Source organism: Spermophilus citellus (assembly GCF_964194105.1).
Source record: "Spermophilus citellus genome assembly, chromosome: 8".
Lineage (NCBI taxonomy): Eukaryota > Metazoa > Chordata > Mammalia > Rodentia > Sciuridae > Spermophilus > Spermophilus citellus.
In genome coordinates, this window is record NC_138189.1 from 15,254,550 (window position 1) to 15,276,396 (window position 21,847).

Here is a 21,847-nt window from a genome sequence, read left to right on the forward strand (position 1 = left end):
TCCCCCTGCTTTGGCTTTAGCTTTGCTATTCCTTATTCTTTTGTTTTCTTTTTCTGTCTTTGTCTTACCTGCTCACCTTTTATTTCCCAGGCTCTCATCCTAAACGTCTTTGACACATGTCCTCCCATCTTGAATGGCTCCATTCAGTGTACCTTCCTCTGAGAAATGTGACTTTCCCAACTACATCAGATCTCTTCCTTTAAAACATATCATAATAATCCAAAGCTTAGCAAAACCACTTCTTAGTCAAAATGTGACATTTATGAAAGCTGTCATGCAAGAACCTACCATTACTACCCATTAAGAGGTTTGTCTCTGCATAGGAACTGAAACCCCTTTAGACTTTTTAACTTATAACTATTACAAATATTGGATTGCTTTAATTTGGGCAGAGGATCAAGAAAAATATTGAACTCAAGAGAAAGTGCATGACATACAAAACATGAAGATATTACCATTATAACCTTGGACAGGGTCTTGTGGGCCATGAAACTTTGACAGTTTGGCAGTAGAGAAGATATCTAAATGGGGAAAATTTATAACTCATCTTTTAACTGTAGTGTTTTTGTGCATATGTGAAATGAGCTCATTTCAAAAATATCAAACAACCATCTGCATTTTGAAATCAGTGGCACATAAGTGGCCTTTAATTATAGGAAAGTATAAATCAGACTCTAGAGTTTTGTATCCTGTTTCATCCAAGTCTTCAGTTAGGGAGGAATTTTCTTATAATGTAACTATATTGTGTTAAATTTAATTTTGGAATCTGATTAATGAGCATGAGATCTGGGAACAGAAACCCTGCTATGCTCAGGGAATATAATAATGTTGTCATTGTTTAAAAATCATTTGAGTCACAAGTTGCTTTTTGCTTTGAAGATTTTTCACTCTGCATGCCAAACACATACAATAAGAAAGTAAACTCTATTTAGGTACCAATAGGTATTACCAATAAAACTTCATAGAAAAAGCTCATGAATTATTATGGTGTCAATGTTTGCATTGTCACCTATGTGAAGTTAAAATGAGCATAATGTTGTCAATGGAAAAAATCCAGAGATCTGAAAATAATCATGCAGAGAAATGATGACATGATGAGTGGGCCATAAACTGGATTAGAAGAGGGCTGGGAATATGGCTTACTTGGTAGAGTGCTTGCCTCACATGCACAAGTCCCTGGGTTGAATCCCCAGCACCACAAAAAATAAATAAATAAATAAATAAATAATAAAAAATAAAAAATTTAAAAAGGAAGAAAGAAAAAAGAAGTACTGTAAGGAAAGTGACCACCATTAGGTGATTTATTAAACGTTATTTCTATACTGAGTAACCAAAATATCACAGTAAGTGGTTAATGGTTTATTAGAAGAGAAAACTCTTGCTTTTTCTTCCTGAATAGATTTATAACATAAATCTTAAGGGCCACTGCTGTCATTCTGTCCTCACCCTCATCATCAAAACTGTTCTTCACTTCAGTCCATCCCCTGTCCAGCTAATTGCACAGTGCATGACTGAGGAGTATTCTTCTGGCAAGATTAATTTTTGAAAGGTTAAATTATAAATTAAAATCACTGTTCTACAAATTGGGAAAGTAGAACTTGGAATTGTTAAATAATTTAAGAATTGATTCTATAGTTTTAATTTTAGCTTGGGATTTGGAGCTTGTTTTTTATATTTCTAACTCAATATCTTGTTCCTGAAAACAAGCCCCTTTTTTGACAAAAATATTCAAGAAATTTCTTAAACTGGCCAAGTTCAAAACCAACAAAAACATGAAATATGGACACCTTTTCTTGGGCTCTAGAGCTAGATAGTGTTGAATTGAACAATGTGTTTTTTCATGTTTCACAACAGAAAAAAACCCTGGATCTGGATCTGTTATGTCAAAACTAATGTGTCTTAAGTAATTCATTTCTCATGGGACCGCATACAATTATGACACAACGCTGATCAGATTTTAGGCCCTCATATGCTTACTAGTATTAAATGAATTAGGCAATTTATTTATTCATAAAGTCTTAGAATCCATGTTGTGCAAAATATTCAGAACATTTTAATTTCTCCATTTTATGCCATATCGTTTTTTTTTTTTTTTTCCAAATCTCTAATGCCCACACACAAACCATTCACTGTGCATCTTAAATAGCCAAGCAACCAGTGTCACCTCCCCTGGTCTAGATGCAGACCTGTAGCTCCCTGTGATGGCATTTACTTTTTGCCTCCTTTCCCTCCATGTGTATGCTTTTGGCCCAGCTGTAGGTAAGAAATCTAAGCTTCGCTTTTGTTTGCCTCCTCACCCTGGCTTCTCTGTTAATGCTGCCATTGGCTTCCTGTGCTCTACTGTTGTATCGCAATGTAAAAAGTCTCTTGTCTCTTCTGTCTTTGTCGCTGCCAGCTGCTAATCTGAATGAGGTGGAAAAAGGTTAGTTGCCTTTTCACTCTATTATGATCTTTGTTTTAGTTTTCCTCTTTCTTTTAAAGTTATGTAGCCTTAACTGTGTGTACCTGATAAGGAATGTTTACAGAACATGAAGTCAGAAATCAAGACCTCAAATCAGCCATTTAGATCCTTGATATGTGTATACCTGTGTCAAACACTGTAAAATGCACCTATGGAAGGCACTTGATACTTTTCTAGAAAGCGACAGTAGAGATTATCTGAGTGGGAAGAAGGAGTGGCTAAGAAAAGCACTAATATTTTCTATTTCCTTTTTGTCCATATGCTTTTACTTTTTTAAACATGTCATGAACTTATATTATTTTTATAATGAAGAACTTAGGTCATTGATTATAATAGGTAAGCTGTACATAGAAAATACTTAAAGTATATGGATTTTCCCCTAACTTTTAAACCTATGTCTTTAGTAATATGAAACATGGAAAATGTTTCACTATATGTATTTATTGGAACATTTTATAAAAATGAATACTACAAAGCTCAAGAGGTTAATTTACAGAATGAAATAGTCAAATTTGTATTCAAGAATTCCATGGATACTAGGCAGTCTTTTAAATTGTGAAAAGAGGCACATCTGGCATTGACATCAGTATGGACCACAAGTCTCCTCCAAAGTATCAGAGCCCAGAAAAGAGAGACAGGGATTAGAGAGATAACCACATCTGGGGATTATCATGGAATCTTCGTCTTACAGACTCTGAATTATAACTCATGCCACTGAACTTTCAATCACTAAGCACACTAGAGTCTTCAAGTATCAAGTTCAGAAACACTGTCATAGGACCACACATGCCTGTCTTCATAGTTCCCTTTGTATTTAAAGTCCAGGGCTGATATTGAATCATGGCTGCTCTGTCCTCTCTTGCTAAGCACTCCATAGCCTTTTGCTGCATTGTTTGAGTGATTTATCTGCTTGCTCAGTCTATCTAAGAAACACAGCCTCAGTCTATCTCAGAAACACAATAGAAATTATTATACTATATGTCCTTAGATAGTCATGTATGTACTCTCAGGACCAAGTTTGGCAGGGCAGTAGTGTTCTAAGTTACCACATGGTTTCATCTGGTGACTAGATTTCATGCGTGTGTTTGTAAAAGTTCTCTTTTATTTCCCAGAATTTGCTGCTAACTGGATTTGCTTTCAAAAACAGACAATCATTCTCTGTATTTTTAAACCAAAACTTAATTACAACTAGAATTTAGATGTTTTTATATCTCCAAGGGTAATTTTCTTAATTGAAGTGAACCTCCATAATCATTTGACATATCGTTAATGTAAAAGAACTCTATGGATATGAACAGTAAAAAGTTGAACAATAACATTTATAAATAATCAACCATTTACTCAAGAATACACACCTTGTGAGTAGGGGGCCAGGTGCAGACCAGTGTCCTGCTGACCCCAAGACATGTAGTATGACTTGGGCATCTTCTGCTAGAACCGGCCCACCTCTACTTGCGTCCACCTTCCAGGCCTGGCATCTTGTCATGTCACACAGTGGCTCTGACTGTTTATGTCTAACGAGTTCTTCTTCTGCTTTCCCTGATGTCGCTTCAACTTGCTACAGACAGTTTTCCTCATGCACATTTGAAAAGAATAAAGCTGGAACCACAAAATCTCAGTGCAGAGAAGCAGTCTTTTTTAGACTTGAAAATAAGTCCTAATCAAAGCCTATACCATTAACCAATTAATTCTCCTGAGAACTGGGCTGCCTTCTATCATATAGGACAGAAAGAATTTGTGTAGGTGTTGGGAGAAGCTCAGATTTTTAATTTTGGTATTAATATTCTAAATTTCAGGACTTTAGTTTTAGACTTTTTTTTTTTTTTTTTTTTGGTCTGTGAGACAAAGGTAGTGGTATCTGTTCTCCTTCTGGTAGGTATTTGAGAATGTTAAGAATGTAGAGGAAATATTAAAATGGTAAATGTTTATACTTAAGGAATATCAGAGACTTCCCTTTAAGATAGTTTTAAGTTTTGCATCATTTAATTCCAATATGGTTTGGATTATGTTCTCCCCAGTAGTAGAAGAATTCTTATGGGAATTTCGATAGAGAAATTTTTGCCTAAAGTAAATTTTGTGTATGAAGGAAATTTCTCTGACCATATTTTCCCCTACTGTCTCTTTTTAAATCTTTTAATTTTTCCCCTATTGTCATTATTATTATTAATTTATTTCTATGATTACTTCAAATAGAAAGACTTTATTTAGGAGTACAATTTTCTTTCTTTTTACTCCTTTATTCTACTTTGAAGTATGAGGACATATTGAATGTTGAAGGACTCTTTAAATTGACTATATTTTTAGATGTTGTGTGTATTTTTAGATTTTCATGATCTCTTAATAACAATAAGTCTATCACTACTTTTGCATCAAGATACATGAGTTCTGTATATCAGAGTTGTTACAGCTGTGATCATAATTCAGATCCTCAAATAAGGGACATTAAAGTTGCACTCGTTTTTTAAGTAAATACTTTGGCAACCTAACAATATTATATGGTTTGCATTCTTTGTGCAACCTTTCAAAGTTTTCTTAAATCCACTTGAATCTCAAAAAATGTTTTAAAAGAGTCCTTTGTTTCCATTAGTTGGCAGGCAGTGCCTACGGAGCCCAGAACAACAATTTAGTTTAACCAGTCTTATTCAATTTAATTTGGATTTATTTTTTGAAAACAGAGTCCAGTATGTTCTGGACTTTCAGTAGCTGTTGTAAGTGGTTTTATCATTCAGCCCTAGAGATCCAAGGGGGAAGTACTAAAAAAAAAATTCTCCTTTTTGGATTATTTATTTGGAGAAGTTTTTCCATTTAAAAATTCATAAGATGTTTATTGAGAAAATACCTTATGCAGGACACCATGCTAAGTACTGAAAGTGATACAAAAATCCACAAAATATTCCCCTTGTCCACCAGGCAAACTCTTTGATTCTTGACTGCAAGTTCAAATCAGGTCAGATGCATGGGCATTGCAAGCCACCACTTCTCAGGTCCTAAGTACATTACCAACATTATAGAGGGACTTTGTAGGTCTAGAAGCAAAGAGAAACTATAAGAGCACTGATTAGGAATCAAAAATAAAAATAAAAAATAACACTGATCAAACTCTCTGTCAAGCACTATGAAGAAACTAATTTCATGTCATTTAGAAAACAAAATGAGCACAAAAATTTCCCTTCTGTAAAGTTTCTTTGTATCTGAATTGATAGCACATGCTCTGGAGCCTTTTTATGTTGAATTATGATTAACTGTACCTCATGGGGTTTCTCTGTGACATTGTCCCCACTATGTACATGTCACATTTTGTATCCATTTCACAGGACATCTATCAATGACTCATGTATCTTCAGGAATTCATGGATCCTCAGGTTCAGTTCCCTGTGTTTCTACACTAGCAACTGGATTTAATGGAGTTTAAAAAGATGAGGGAAATGTGGGTAATTTATAGATCATATGCCACTCATATGCTGTCACACACAATCCCTCAATTCCTGAGCTCAGCCTCTTCACTTCCTATTGGGATGGTCATTGTTTGGCAGAAGAAATTGTAGGAATATCTAGGAGTCAAAAGATGGTCATGTAGTACATGTAGTCCAGGTTTCAAGAGTGTATCTTAAGTTAGGACCTCAGAACACATATCTGTTAACTGACTTCTTTATTCTCTCTCCTTCCAACCATTGCCCTTTATGCCTCTGAGTCTTCTTCATCAACATTTCAATAGTATTTATCACCAAAAATCAAACATATGAGTGCTATTTTCATGTTTTGTCATGAAGGACCTAGTTTGTGCCAAATGATTTGCTAATAAAGGTGATGTGATTGGAGAAGTACAAAAATGTCAACGAAAGTAACCATTGACCTCAAGCAATGTACTTTTAAGAAGTTAAATGTCACGTATTTTATTCATTGGATTACTTCTTTTGATACCTTTCCTTGCTAAGATAATTCAAAAAGAATAAAATTGGTTTCATGATTCAGGATTTTCTTGAGCCAAGCAGGAGCTCAAAAGGAAAATATTCAAAGAATGATTTGTTTTACCGTCTAAAAATCTGTGTCCTGGGGATTCTGTCAGGAATTCAGCCAGACTTCCTCCCCTGCTACAATTATATTTGAAAATGTCATAACTGATTAAGTTTAACACCAGAATTCTGGTCTAGTTATTCAGAGAACTGTCCTAAGTTCCCTTTCTATCATTATCAATATTAATGATCCTTTCTCAAAAAAAAAAAAAAGCTAGTTTGGTACAATTTATGAATAGACTACATTGTCTGCATTGTCAGCACCAGAGTCCCTCTGCCCCTTCTTTGTCCCCAAATAGATTCTGAGACTTTTTTGCCTATTGCATGGAGAAAAGACATAAGTCTAGTTGCATTAGCAGAAGCTAGCAACAGTTGAGTATATCTGCAACACCATGTACTGCTCTCTAAAACTGCTTCTGCTGTAGACATATCCAACCTAAATTCAAAGGGATCACTTTGGGAAAAATTCAATCAAGATGCTGTAGTAGATTACTAATTGAATGCCTTAGGTTATTGCTTTGTTTCATGTAAAAAAAATAATATTTTAAACAGAGAATTAGCTTGGAAAGTTCCAGAAATTCTAAGGGTCAATCTTCTATTCTCCTGTGCAAACAGTGAGGATGAAACAAGCCTAGAAGAGATATACCGTTTCCCAAATTTCTTGGTAACTAGAAAGTGATTAGCCCTTCAAAATTTTCTTTCTCTGTATGGCTTCTGCTAATGTAACTAGGTTAGACATTAGCACTCTGCAGCCTCCTCTGGCGCCATGTTTTTCCAGGCTCATTCCCACCTGTCAGAGACCTACTCTCTATGTCCTGTCCTCCATGGAGCCCCTGCCTGTGCTCTACAGTTCTTGCTTCACCCTCACCCCTGAGACACTTTCACCTTCTTTAAGAAGCCCCTCCTGTTTGCCCTCAAAGCATCAGTTCCCCTTCTGGAGCACCAGGGAAACTTTCTGCTAGCATTCATCACAAAGCCAATGTTATACTCACTGGGGTTTTTATTGGATTAGTATGTTTCTCCTCCTCCTAGTGGATGAGCTCCATGAGAATAGGAACAGCTTTGTGTCATTGACACCATTACATTCCTAGCATAGATACCAGTTTTTAGACTTAGTTAGCACTCAAAATATATGGTGATGTTAAAAATTGATTTGATTCAGAATAATTAGAAAAAAGCAACAGGCATATTTCAGTATAAATATTAGGGGAGAAAATGTTACAATACCTCTATAATTCCAGCCACTCAGGAGGCTAAGGCAGGAAGATTATAAGCCCCAGCCTCAACAATTTAGGAAGACCCTGTTTCAAAATAAGAAAAGAGCTGGGGGGTGTAGGTACATGGTAGAGCACACCTGGGTTCAGTTTTCAATCTTTCGCTCTCTCTCTCTCCCTCTCTCTCACACACAATACACACACACACACACACACACACACACAAATTTCAGTAGGGGTAATAAGGGAGAGAATTACAAACGAAGGTAAACAGAAGGGTCTAATTTTTTTTTTCTTTTTTGCTGTTGTTGGTGGTGGGTTTTTGTCATTGTTGTTTTTAACAAAGAAGGAACTTTAAAATCAGTTAGGCTCATAGATCTGAAATGAAGCAGAGTATAAGGTCAATTCCAGGTGCTGCTTCTCAGAGCAGCTACCTGTGTGCATAGAGCTTTTTGCTTATTGCAGTGGTATTTGCAATATTGGTACCATGGGGGCTCTGGGTACACATTAGACCCTGTTTGTACCCCTGAAGACTATAATGTTGTTCTGCACAGCTAACTCTCTGGTAACTTGCTGGCTGCATTATTCATCTCTGAGTGCTGATTCACTCTTCACTTGAGTATTATCAACTCTGGTGACCAGCATTCACTGTTATACCTGGTAGATGAACATAATGCCTACCATCAAGAGCAGGGCACCCTTGTGTGTGCTTGTGAATACCCTTGACAATCAAGTTGGGACAAAGGTAAAACAGGACTGTCCTAAGAAAGCTAGAATGAATGGTCACATTACCACTATGACAAATTCGTCAGAGAAATTAGTATGTTCACTGATGTTCCACTCTTCAAGTGTGTGCCCACAAGAACCCATACCCTCTTAGGGATCTGGACTCCACTCTTGTCATGTTCCCTCACAGCTCATATTCTCTTAAGCTCTGCTACTGCCATATTCCCTCAAGCTCTGCTACTGCAGAGCTTGACATCTCCAGTCCATGTTTACCTGACAGATGTAGTCAGATGAGATGACCCAAGAACTTGGCATAATTTTCTCACCAGAAAGGTGCCTTTGATTAGAACACATGGTGCTTTGTCTTCAGAAAGTTCTGCTGTGCTGAGAAATTGCTCGCCAACTATCTCTGTTACCAGTGACAGGAGATCATTCACTAACCTTTGTTATCCTAAGAGTTAGCAATAGACCTGCTGGTGGATCACTGTTTCCTCTCCAGTATATGGACAAGCAGCACATATATATCCACCTACCATCCTTGAACCCCTTATCCACAAAAAAAGTTGAAAACCATAATCACAAGGAAAGTTAATTTGCTCATCTGATCAAAAGCAAAATCATAAAGGCCAGATATCCATTGTGTTCCATGTTTTTGTTTTGTCATTTGGGGTTTATGGCAGAAAACAAATAGATTTCCTGAGATTTTGTGGAATGGGTTGGTGCCAGATCATGGACTCAAGGTTTGTCCAGATACCTGTGAGGTATCTGAGGTTTGTGAGCAGACATTTAACCTGCATTCAACCATGCTAAATATGTTTTTTGATGCTGGATTAAACATATAAAGACTTGCTTATAAGATAATTGATTTTAACACTGACTATATGGATTGGAATGAAGAATGTTCTACTATGATTTTATCAACTCAAGAAGGGAAGTGGCCATTGATATTCTTTCAGGCCCTGGAACTTCAGAAAACTAAATTCAGTCCCCATATTTTTTCTTTTTTTTTTTTTTTCACTAACTTGGCACTATCTCTGACTACACATGTAGAAAAAAAATTTAAAAATAAAAATTGTATGATGTCCTTTCAGGTACAGGGGAACTTCTACAATACTCCCAGTTAATATTTTAGGTCACTATAGTTGTAGTGATTTATTTCTGTTCATCCTGAAAACCTGATGCCATTTTCAATGCCCAATTTCTTTAATGATTGAGAAGTAAATACAGAGTCTAAAATCTGTCTAAAGAGCATGTTATGTTTTCCTTATTATATTGAGCTCTTAAGACTCCCCATCATGCCAAGTCACTTGACTTTTAAAAGCTGCACTTCCCCAATACAGCAGAATGTAATATAATTAGGAGAAATTAAAGAAATAACCCAGTGAAAACATTTATTTTAATTCTGAGGCAGGAAATAAAATAATGTTCAATCTGAAGAGAATAAGATATCTTTTATTAATGATTAATCACATTTAGTAAAAATTAAAAAGAAAAATGTCCAAAGGCTAAAATGAAACCCAAGTTGAACATAAATAGACAAGTTAGAGTTCTTGCTTAACTACTTAGATGAATAGTTATTCCAATAACTACTACTTGAGTATATCACCATATCATAAACTCTAGGAAGACACATAAACAAATATACCAATGTTTCTTCTCATAATGATCTTACAGTCAAACAAAAGGAAAGAGATATACACCAATAACATAAAATGCACTCATAACAGTGCAACTATACAACCCTGCCTTCTATGCTTGTCATGACTATTAAGTGACCACATATTTACATGATGTTTAAAACTGCCTGGAACAAGGTAGTAAGCACTCTACAAATACTGATTAAGTAAATAAACAATATAATATATTTGCCATAAAGTAGGCACAAGCCTGAGTGAGCAAAATCAACAACAGAAATGTCAAAGAAAGTTATTAAAGCAAAAGAAAAAAAAACATTATCCCAAGCATTGAGTTGAGATAACTTCATAAAACAGTGAACAGACCAGATGAGAAAAGTGTAGGGTAGAAGATTGGGCTTTAAAAATGAGTTAGGCAGTAGTGAAACACGGGGAATGCTTTTGCAATATGTGTTAGCTTTAAAATGTTTGGTGAGAATAAAAAGAGTCAAGTTATTTTAAAATAGTCCATCAATCTTATAAGAGTCAGGTGTGTATCTATGTAAGGGAAACAAGCAATTACCATATACAACTTCAGTAATGACTGATATTGCTCTTATTCTGTTCTTATAGAGATAAGGAATACGTACTTGAAATTCATACAGCTTTTCACATTCAAGTTAGCATGCTTAGCCTAAAGCTCTTAATTACAAATTTGGCAATCTATCTATCCCACAGTTTATTAGAATTGCCTCTCTTCTCACTCCTTTCCATAGCAGATCTATGGAGAAATTCTTGTGGAGAAGACAGAATCAACTCTTTTCTTCTCTCAGCGCTGTAATTCACTCTAGGTTCTGTCTCTAGCTCAGACTTTTTCTAGGAACTGACTGTAGTCAAGATCAACCACATCCCTCCCTGTAGTCCTTGCATCTAGTACAACAAAATACAGTATATCTTGTTGAATTCTGACTTAAATGGGATTAATTGGACTGAGTTGGATTGGATCAAAGTGAATAAAAATAAAACATTCCTTTCTTATCACTTTTAGAATTTCTTATTTGGGAATAAAGTGAAAAGCACATAGATGACATTTAATATGTATCACAAGTGGTCCTTCTCTATCATCAGTTTTATAAACTGCCATGGATATAAACAACTGTAAATAGATTGCATCCAAACAAGATGGCTTTGATTAGAAAATGGAAAGTAATTAAATTGTGGTAGGCCAATAAAACACAATGGAAAAATTCCATCAAGGTGCCTAACTTGAAGTCCTAGTAATTAAAATCACAAATCTTGAAAACCCTTCTTTGAAAGTAGCTCACCAGATAAATGTTGTTAAAAGCTTTTGTCTCACAGATTTAGAAACACTGAAAATCTTACAGAAGAAATATATGAGACCTTCAATGCAATTCATTCATTTTAAGACATAGAGAAAACAGATTGATATAATAACTAGATGAATACATTTTTATACATGCCTCATGGGAAAAGATCCTTTAAGTTTAAATAATATATATCACATTCAGGTGGCAACTATTTCTACCAATCAGTAGTATATAGCTTTAAAAAGGACCATCTTTAGCAAAAGAATTACCGTCAAAGTTCTGATTTTTAAGCCAATAGTGTTTAAATTCAGACTCTGAACAAATGAAATTTCTAGTAGTTTCTCAGAATTGAACACTTGCCTTTTAATATGTCACTTTATTTCTTCATTTTTTTTGCATATAAAACAATTAAAAATATTTGGAAGTAAGGTAGAAACCAACTTTTGAAAATGTACTTTTACAGTCACCGTAGTATCTAATATTCACTGATTGGGAAAATTATTATCTCAGTGAGAATCTTAGTTGGCCTAATATACCTCAAATAGTGAGCATGTTATTCATACTGGAAGAAATTTCCTAAGAGATTATCCTATATGCAATGCAATATAAAATGCCTCAAATCAACATGGATATGTTTGTGGCTTTCATTTGTTGATAAAAGTTATTCTTTGTAACTTAACTGACAATCATGGAATGAGTGTCTGCCCCTTCTATTTATTTATTTTTTTTTTTACTTTTACTTTTTCCTTTGGATGTGCCTAAGCTGTTTTTTGTTGAGCTGTTGCAATGATTCATAAGAGGGAAACAAAGTATTGTTCTTCTAGATTTATAAGACATTGAAGACTATGAACATTAGAAGATATTTTTTCAAACATAAAGTTACAGAATAAGCCAGACATAAAGGGATATACATACTAAATGACTCCATCTCTGTCAGGATCAAAAATAGGGATAACTAATCTATGGTCTTATCAAGATAGTGGCCACCCTTGGTGGGGTTAGTGACCCGAAGGGGGCATGAAGGAGACTTCAGATATGCTGACAAATAGAGTGTGATTGGATGTGGATACTGGTCACCTAAGTGGGTTGCTTGTGAATGCTTATTATCTATCATTTATTCACTGGGTCTGTCTGTGCTATAACTCAATAAAAATTCAAAACCAAATAAATAATAAATACACAGATAAATACGTAAATAAAGCAAGAATGAAAAGCATTGAATTTTCCACCCATTTCTAGTATGATTCTCAAGGGTCTCAAGTTAGTCACACATCACTGGAGTTGTTCTAAATTACAAGCCAATTTAGTAGCAGAATCAAGATTGATTGAATATGGGATCTTTAGGTTTCTTATCATCATCTAGGTAGGGGAAGGGTTTCTGGGTTAGTTAGTTAATTAGTTAGTTTTGCTTTTTCTGTTTTATTTTCAATCCTGAGCTGCTCTAATCTCTCTAAGACCCCTAATGCAGATGGTTGGCGGGAGCCTGATAACCTGTCTGTGTGGACTGACAACATTTGCCATGTTGCAGGCGAGTTGTGTGAGGAGAAGCTGGACTTCTGTGCCCAGGACCTGAACCCGTGCCAGCATGACTCCAAGTGCATCCTGACGCCAAGGGGGTTCAAGTAAGTCAGAGGGCCTCTCCTGGGCTCACAGCTGAGGAGAGGACCTTTCTTCTCCTCCAGAGCTTCACACCTCAGCTCCAGGTTAAAAGGACTTGTTCACTAGTGCCAGTGACCACTTTATGGATAGTCATTATGCAGCATGGATTTCTCTGAGTACACTGAAGAAAAAGAAAGGAGGCTTTTGCTTTGTGCTGTGACTCTTTCTGGGAGGTCAATTGGGGAATAAAGGATCCTCATCCTCAGCCTCCTCACATTTATTTGAAAGCCAATCTAGCTAAATACTGGCATCCTGGGGTGCCTCATTAAAGGTATGTTCGTGGTGAAATAAAGAATTTGATTTGAATGTAACTGAAGATGTTATGGTCTGAAAGAATACTCAGACTATCCAAGGTGGGAAAGATAAGCGACTGTGTGTCCCAGACTGCCCAGACTTTTCCAGGCTGTGCCTGTCGTCTTACTGTAATTATCACTAGTGCTCCTTTGGCCTTAATATATGTCCTGAGGATCTGTAAGGGTCACAATCACACTAGGTAGAGGGTTCCCTCAAGTGAACTCAGAACATCAAAATGATTTTGCTTTCCTCTCAAGAAATATTTCTGAAGTCTGTTTGGTACCAAATTACATGATTCCTTTGCTGCAATCCTGAAATATTTTCAGTGGATCAACAGCAAAGTCTCTTTTTAGAGTTGCCAATGGCTTCAAGATCATGTGATCCAAATTCACCTTAAACACAAGGAAATCATAGTCCAAAGATGTCAGATGGCTCTCCAAAGACCTCAAGGTTCCTTGTGGGGCAGAGCCAGGTTTGGTACTTTACAGTTGGGGTGATTTTCCTAATATCTGTTACCCTAGATGGTTTTATAGTTTGTGAACACTACAGTTGGTGTTTTAGATGACAGGCTGGGATTGTATGCATGACACTATAGTTAAGCTGTTCTTACATCAGACAATTAGAAAATGAGATTATTAGCCTCTTCACCTGTATTTATTGAATATCTTTCATGAACAGGACATATGGTAATAATACCATTTTATATTTTTGTAATGTTTTCTAGCTTTTACATACTTCATCTTCTCAGTGAAATGACCCACACTTAATTGCCATAGGATTCAGAGAGTTAAAAATCACTCAGCTTAGGAACACTTTTATAAGAAGAACTGGCATTTGAGCTGTTACTGTAAGATTTTTATATTTATAAATACATCACCAGACATTCTGAATCAAGTGAGGGAGTGAGGCCAGTAGACCCTTTCTGCCTTTCAAAGTTTGATCCAAATTAAATATGTATTCTCAAGTTTTCTCTTGGCAGTGTTCTTTTTTTCAGTTTGCTTTAAAATCTTAATTTTAGAGTATATAGATGCCAGTTGCAGTAACTGCTAATCCCATTTTTTATCTTATCAAGAATGAAAATGATAGGTTTGATTCTCTCTTTCATGGTGCTTACAATTCTATGCAAAATCCAAAAGTCCTATTAATTTTTTTTATTTTACACAAAATTTTGCACTATATTTTATTCAACCAAACACCTTAGGTAATTACTTTCACTTCTGATAATCTTTTGATATGCCCACAAATGAACATGACAAATTGAAAGTACATCACCTACATAATCAATATCATCATTTCTTAGAGAAATTATGTAAATCCTCCATAACTGCTTATCTGCTGAACAGGTTTCACATGGCTTTGTAATTATAAGATAAAGTATCAGCAAGCCTTAATGGAAACATTAAAAATAAGAGTTTGTCTTCAAAAAACAAATTCTTAATTAAACATCTTCTGTTACTATCAGGTTGCACACTCTTTAAAGTGCCTTTCTGTAGATTACAAATGAACTTATTTGGAAGTCCACTATTTTCATTAGTCAATAATTCACGGAGCTCCTTTTATAGTCATACATAGGTTAACCGAAAACTGATTGAGTCAGAGTTTTTGCTGTGGCTCCCATCTTATAAATAATTGCATGTTATGAGAATGACAGTTGTAGAAAGAAATGATCTTAAAAATCAAATAAGATGAAGCTGGTCAAGAAAATCTCTACTGCCAAATGTTGTTTGGACAAGTTGTACTGTTACTTCAACTTCATTTTCTTCTTAGTAAACTATCAGGTCTGATTTTACTCTTCTTACTATATTATATGCCTCATCAATCTCCTGAATTGCTTTGAGATATTTCTAGACCATGATATGCCATAAGTAGTCTTTTCAAGCATGCATCTTACTTAGTCGGCTTTTGGGCTTCTCCACAGTATGTTTTGTATTCTTTGCTTTTTTTCTTCATTCCTTGTCAGTGGAGCAGAGGGAATTTGATAGGTTTTATCGATAATGCAAACTTAAAAGAATTCTTGTTCTAATTTTTCTTTCTGTTTTGAAACTTGCTGTGAGGAACAAAAGGAAAACAAAAATGTTGATCATGATATAACTGCAAGTTCTAATGGGCCTGAAAAAAAAAACAGTATTGGGAGAGAAGAGGATATAAACAGTCTCTTCGACAGCCACTGTAGTGAGGGCTTGGTTCTCTTATCTTTGACTTTGACTTTTTTTCTCAGATGAATAATTCAAAGTGTTTCAAAGCATTTGTTCCTTCTTTTACTGCTTGGCACTTCAGCAGCTCTGCTCACATTAACATTGATGGAAGTTCTCTTCTAGGGCCTTGTCCAACTATTTCAGAATCTGTATGGCCACTTAGGGTGCATTTAGCTTCAGTCTTGCTGTTTACTTTGTTTCATTACGATTCATCATTAAAACCAACTGGCGGCAGATCAAGCGTGCTGATGCAGTGAGCTCCTTTCATTTCTTAATTCATACATGCAAGGGCAAAGTCAGCTAGTTACTCTTAGGAGGCCTAATCGTCATTTTGGTTTAACTCATCAGTTCTCCAGAAATGTTTAAGTCCTGATTTTGCATTTTAAGGTAAAATCCTTGGCAATCAGTAATGTCAAATTCATTTTAGTGTTTTTAAGTTCTTTACTTAAATCCTGATATATTTGAAATAAAACAGGGATGATTAGTGAAGAATGAACCATAAGACCTTTATAGAATTAGAAAGGCATATAGAGAGTTATAAAAGTAGCAATCACTTATTGATCATATATTATATATAAATACCATACTAATGACTTTATGCATAATATTTTTTTTTGTTTTTATTTGTTTTGGTACCAGGGATTGAACCCATAGGCACATAACCACTGATCCACATCCCCAGCAATTTGTGTTATACTTTAAGACAGGGCCTTGCTAAACTGTTCAGGGCCTTGCTAAATTGTTCTGGCTGGCATTGAACTTGGGATCCTTCTGCCTCAGTCTACCAAGGCACTGGGATTATAAGTGTGTGCCACCATGCCCAGTTGGGTATCCAGTATTAACAAAATTGGTTTTCTTGAAATTATATTTTGTTCCAGTGTGTCTAGTCTCTTTAGGAAAATGTAAAATGTTCATATTTTTTAAAAAATATGTTTACAATTTGCAGTAAGTTTTGCAATTTAGCCCTTTTATCATTCCAGTAGTCAAATGTAGTCAAATGAACTAGGCTGAAATAAAAATAAAGGACTCTATAAGCAAAATGTGGAGTAAGGAAGGGAAAGGAGGAAGAAGAAGAGGGAGGAAGAAACCCTAATGCAGTTAATCTGCTCTTATTTGTATTGTGGCTGTTCACTCTCACAAATGAGATTAACTCACCATTCCTCTGGTAGTTCACAGTGAGAAACCACACCATAGTTTACAGCCAGAACCATTTACTAGACTCGATTATTCGGAGATAAGATAATTCTAAATATGCTTTATTTAAAATGCTACCATGTTTTCTAAATGAAATGAAGCTGTTTTACTAATATTACATCAGTTGAGTCTGAAACTTTTCCTGCTTGTTCAAACAGGTGTGATTGCACGCCAGGATACATTGGTGAGCACTGTGACACTGACTTTGATGACTGCCAAGATAACAAGTGTAAGAATGGTGCCCACTGCACAGATGCAGTGAATGGTTATACGTGCATCTGCCCAGAAGGTTACAGGTAAAGCAGAAGCGCCACTTGCTATTTTGAGTTCTACAGGACTCAAATTCACATATATTCTGACTAACATTGTTTTTTCCCCTATTTATTCTTCAGTGGCTTGTTCTGTGAGTTTTCTCCACCCATGGTCCTCCCTCGTACCAGCCCCTGCGATAATTTTGATTGTCAGAATGGAGCTCAGTGCATCATCAGGATAAATGAGCCAATATGTCAGTGTTTACCTGGATACCAGGGAGAGAAGTGTGAAAAATTGGTCAGTGTAAATTTTGTAAACAAAGAGTCCTATCTTCAGATTCCTTCAGCCAAGGTCCGACCTCAGACCAACATCACACTTCAGGTGAGAAGTGCCCCTCCAGAAAAAGCTGATCTGATCTTAAGCTACATTCAGCTTCTAGGAATGTGCATTCAGGTAGCTGGTGAGTAAATGATGGAGTTCCTCAAATAGAAGGTTAATAACTTCATCGTCCAATGACAAAAAAAAAGTTCCTTGTCGGAAATGCTTTGGTAATTCTTCTCTTCAACATTTATATTTTTTTAAATGAAATAGGAACCAGTATTTTTATTCACTACTTGAATAAAATCCCCACAGCAGCAAAGTATGTTCCTCAATTTGGGGCTCAGTAAAGATATTTTATGCACTTGTTTTCATGGTTCTGAAGTTGAGACTGCATAGGAGGAGACTGAGAAGGGTGCAGGGAAAACAGACACCACAGTGCAGCCAGTATCTGCTCACTCTTCACTCAAAGCTTTGAAGGATCTCTATGAAATTTACAAATATGTTTTAAATCTTTCCAAATCATTGTGGACCTTTAACCAAGTCATTCAGACCCATATGGAGAAAGTTGGACTGCACTGGGGGTGATATGTGCACAGTGTATGGGGCTACATGTTTGTTTTTTCTGGTAAACAAAATATTTTTTCATGTATTTTGAATGCAAACAGCATTAGCCAGTTTCCTAGAGACTCCACCTCTTTTTATTTCTTTTACCCCAACACTTCATTAAGGAGTTGGCTTGAGTTGAAGTAATGAGCAAAAGGAGATAGGTAGGCCTTCTTTAGAAACCTTTCCCTTATCTTTCAGTATTTGTCACCTGGGATCCTTACAGAAAGTATACAGTGGTGCTGAGGTTTAAGTCACACCTTTGACCTGACTAGTCCTTTAAAAGCCTCCCGCTGCATGTGGCATCACTATAAAGAATTTGTTGTTGCTTAAATATGGGATATGAAAGTTAATCTTGCTCAATCCAGTCATCTTTAGCATCTGTCAAGAACAAGACCTATAATAGGAACAAAAACAGCAAATAAGTGAAAATCTCCAGAAAAGGAAGTTCTGAGCCAATCCAACATATTTACTTGAGTTTTTGTTATTATTTTCCAATTTCTTTATGAATTAATTTTAAACAGGATAAATTGCAGACAGGTCACCCTTCCAACAATAATTTCATCATGTATTATTTTCGCATAGCCACAGGGACAAAAAGTCCTCACTTCACTTAGTAGTCTGTCTCTTTTTGATGAAAGATGTTTGGTGGGCTGTACATCCTAGTAACATCAAGGTAACTTCCTACTAGATCGCCACAGATGAGGACAGTGGCATCCTCCTGTACAAGGGTGACAAAGACCATATTGCTGTGGAGCTCTACCGAGGGCGGGTTCGCGCCAGCTACGACACCGGCTCTCATCCGGCTTCTGCCATTTACAGGTGAAGATCTCTCAGTTACTGGTAAAGGTGAAAAAATTTGTTTAATGAAGAACTGCTTCTTTTCTATGATTTTGCAATGGGCATGGGAGGGCATGATTGGCTATAGTAGGTATCTTAGTCCAGTATAACAGATCTGGTACCGAGTAGAAGAGAAGCCACAGAGATTTATTTCTTATAGTTCTATGAAATCCAAAGTTGAGAAAAGAAGCCGCCTTGGTAAGGGTCTTCTAGCTGCATCATCCCAGGGCAAAAGACAGAAGGGAAAATGGTATGAGGAAGAAAGGAGCCAAACTCATTCTCTATCCAGGAACCCACTCCTAAAATAACTAACCCATGCCTTGATAGCAGAGTTAATCCATTTTTGAAGGAAGAGTCCTCATGACCTGATCAACTCTTTTTTATTTTTTATACTGCACATTAAACCAAGGGGTAATTTACAACTGAGCCACATCCCAGCTCTTTTTATGTTTTATTTTGAGACAGGGTCTCACTAAGTTGCATAGGTCCTCACTAAGTCCCTGAGGCTAGCTTTAAACTCACCGTACTCCTTCCACAGCCTACAGCGACTAGCTCCTGATCGACTGTTAAGGGTCCCACTTCCCAGTTTTATTGCATTGGGAGTTAAATTTTCAACATAATAAACTTTGGGGGACACACAATCGATAGCAACAGGCTTTATGATAGATACTATTAGTATCAATATCAACCCTCCATCATCCTGTGCACGTCACCTATTTAGTTCCCTCACTTGTAGAAATAACTGCAACCCTTATGAAGGGACACACACTCATGCACATTTTTTCTAGGCAGGTATCTTAAATAGATTAATTAAATCAAATGTAAGAAATGAATGTGGACCATAGTAAGACCCCTTCATTCTTAAGATTGAACTTTCTAGATAAGTATTCCTCTATTATAAATAGCTTTGATAGTGACAATATAAAAGAAGTTGCTGTGATGAATGAACCATCAGGACCATGAATTCTCAGTTCTCTCTAAAGGCTGCCATGTAAAATTCTGGCCCAGGTTTTGCCTGACTTCTGTTTTTTCCAGAAAAGGCAAAAATGTTTTTTTTTTAAAATATTTTTTCTCTCCCTTAAATATTGATTTATATTTTTAATACAAGATATGTGAGCTAAACACATATTTAAGCCAAACTCCCTTGGCAACAAGTCATAGGATGTTGTTTGTGACAAAAAATGGAACAGCATATATAAATGTGCTTCTAAAGACTTCACATCTTATCAGATCCCTCATAAATAGTCCTGGGAAGACAGTTGCCAATTGCAGCCATGAGTGGAATTCAATAAGTACTTTTGGTGGTGAGTTGACCCACTTGGGACTATTTGGAGCATGGAAAACAATAATTATTGGTTTCAAAGTGGAATACAATGGTATTTCATTTCCAAATTATGATGAATTAGTGCCAACATTTTAGCTATTACTAGGCCTTAAATTATATAACCCTGATATGTTTCAGACCATACAAAGATATCATAAATTTGTGGTTTATTTATATATATTTTTTTATTTTTTGATGATGATGAAGCAGTGTGTAATTCCCAGAAAACCAGGGTGAAGTTTTGGGAGTTGGTCTAATAAAGCTAGCAGTCATATAAAGTAAACTGAAAATATCTGAAGATAAATTATAGAAACCAAGTGATTATATCCAAATGAGGACATACTTTTCAGAGGTTATTTTGAGTTTATGTTCATTTCCATTTTTGCCTGAGAAACAATAGAATGTGCCCTGAGATATTTATAAAAAAAAGAATACCATGCTGTGTACTTACTGTTAGAAACCAGAAATCTGTGTTTCTGCTAGATCATCATCAAATGGAGACATACAGTATCAGGTCTAGGGCAAACACAATTTAACCCTTACCTTTTAAATTATGACAGTTAATTTAGGGAATGCTAATACATTGTTTTTAGTAAAAGAAAGGATCAACAATTACCTAAAATTTAGATACGTAGATATGTAATATAATATTAATTGGTATTTTATTATATAGTATATTAAGAAAAATCATACTAAGGAAAGGAAGGAAGAAAGGGAGGGAGTGAATAAATGTGAAAGATCTGTGTGTCATATTGAAAGATTTTCAAGCAATATAGCTCAGCTAGAAAAATTAAATAAGGCAGACCAGTCTCAAAGGTGGGTAAACAAGTGTATGTATTTGTATTTCCATACTTTTGTACAGAGAAAATCTAGGCATAGAGACAAAGGAAAAGTGCAAACCAAGCCTTCAGCATGGATTTTATTTCATATCATTTTGATAGAGCCATTTGAATGTCATTAGCTCTCAAAAATTGCACTGAAGTAATAAGTAGAGGCAGTGCTCTAAAGTCAGTCTGCCTTGACTTGAGTGCCACCTCTTTCACCCACTGACAGTGTGTCTTGGGTGAATCACTACAACTCTTAGGACCCCACCTGGAAAATGGGAGTGATAAATAATGGTGCTATGCTTTAGCAGTGCAGCTAAAGCAGCATGCACATCTTCTTTATGGGACTGTGGTGAGAATCTTATTATTTAATACAAGTACTCAGAACATTCATGACAAAAAGTAGACTGTGATAGCTGTTGATATCAGAAATTCAGAATGTCCAAAACTGAGTTCCAATCATTTGCTTCACATAAACCTGTGTTCCCATTGAATTCTTATTTTTTTAAGTTTATATATGACAGCGGAACGCATTACAATTCTTATTACACATAGAGAACACAATTTTTCATATCTCCAGTTGTATACAAAGTATATCCACACCATTTTGTGTCTTCATACCTGTACTTTGGATAATAATGATCATCACATTCCACCATCATTTCTAACCCTATGCCCCCTCCCTTTCCCTCCAACCCCTCTGCCCTATCTAGAGTTTGTCTATTTCTCCCATGCTCCCTCTCCCTATCCCACTATGAATCAGCCTCCTTATATCAAAGAAAACATTAGGCATTTGGTTTTTTGGGATTGGCTAACTTCACTTAGCATTATCTTCTCTAACTCCATCCATTTACCTGCAAATGCCATGATTTTATTCTCTTTTGTTGCTGAGTAATATTCCATTGTGTATATATGCCACATTTTTGTTTATCCATTCATCTATTGAAGGGCATCTAGGTTGATTCCACAGTTTAGCTACTGTGAAT

General features: G+C 35.9%; 1 protein-coding gene across 2 annotated transcripts in view; it reads left to right on the plus strand.

The window, feature by feature from the left end:
* Window positions 1–21,847, plus strand: part of SLIT2 (slit guidance ligand 2) — a 329,247-nt gene that overhangs the window by 292,236 nt on the left and 15,164 nt on the right. For both annotated transcript variants that reach the window (XM_081304246.1, XM_081304247.1), the window contains 4 exons: window positions 12,884–12,977; window positions 16,856–16,993; window positions 17,090–17,330; window positions 18,565–18,695. In XM_081304246.1, the coding sequence (XP_081160372.1) occupies window positions 12,884–12,977; window positions 16,856–16,993; window positions 17,090–17,330; window positions 18,565–18,695 (604 nt within the window). The remainder of the gene's footprint in view (window positions 1–12,883; window positions 12,978–16,855; window positions 16,994–17,089; window positions 17,331–18,564; window positions 18,696–21,847) is intronic.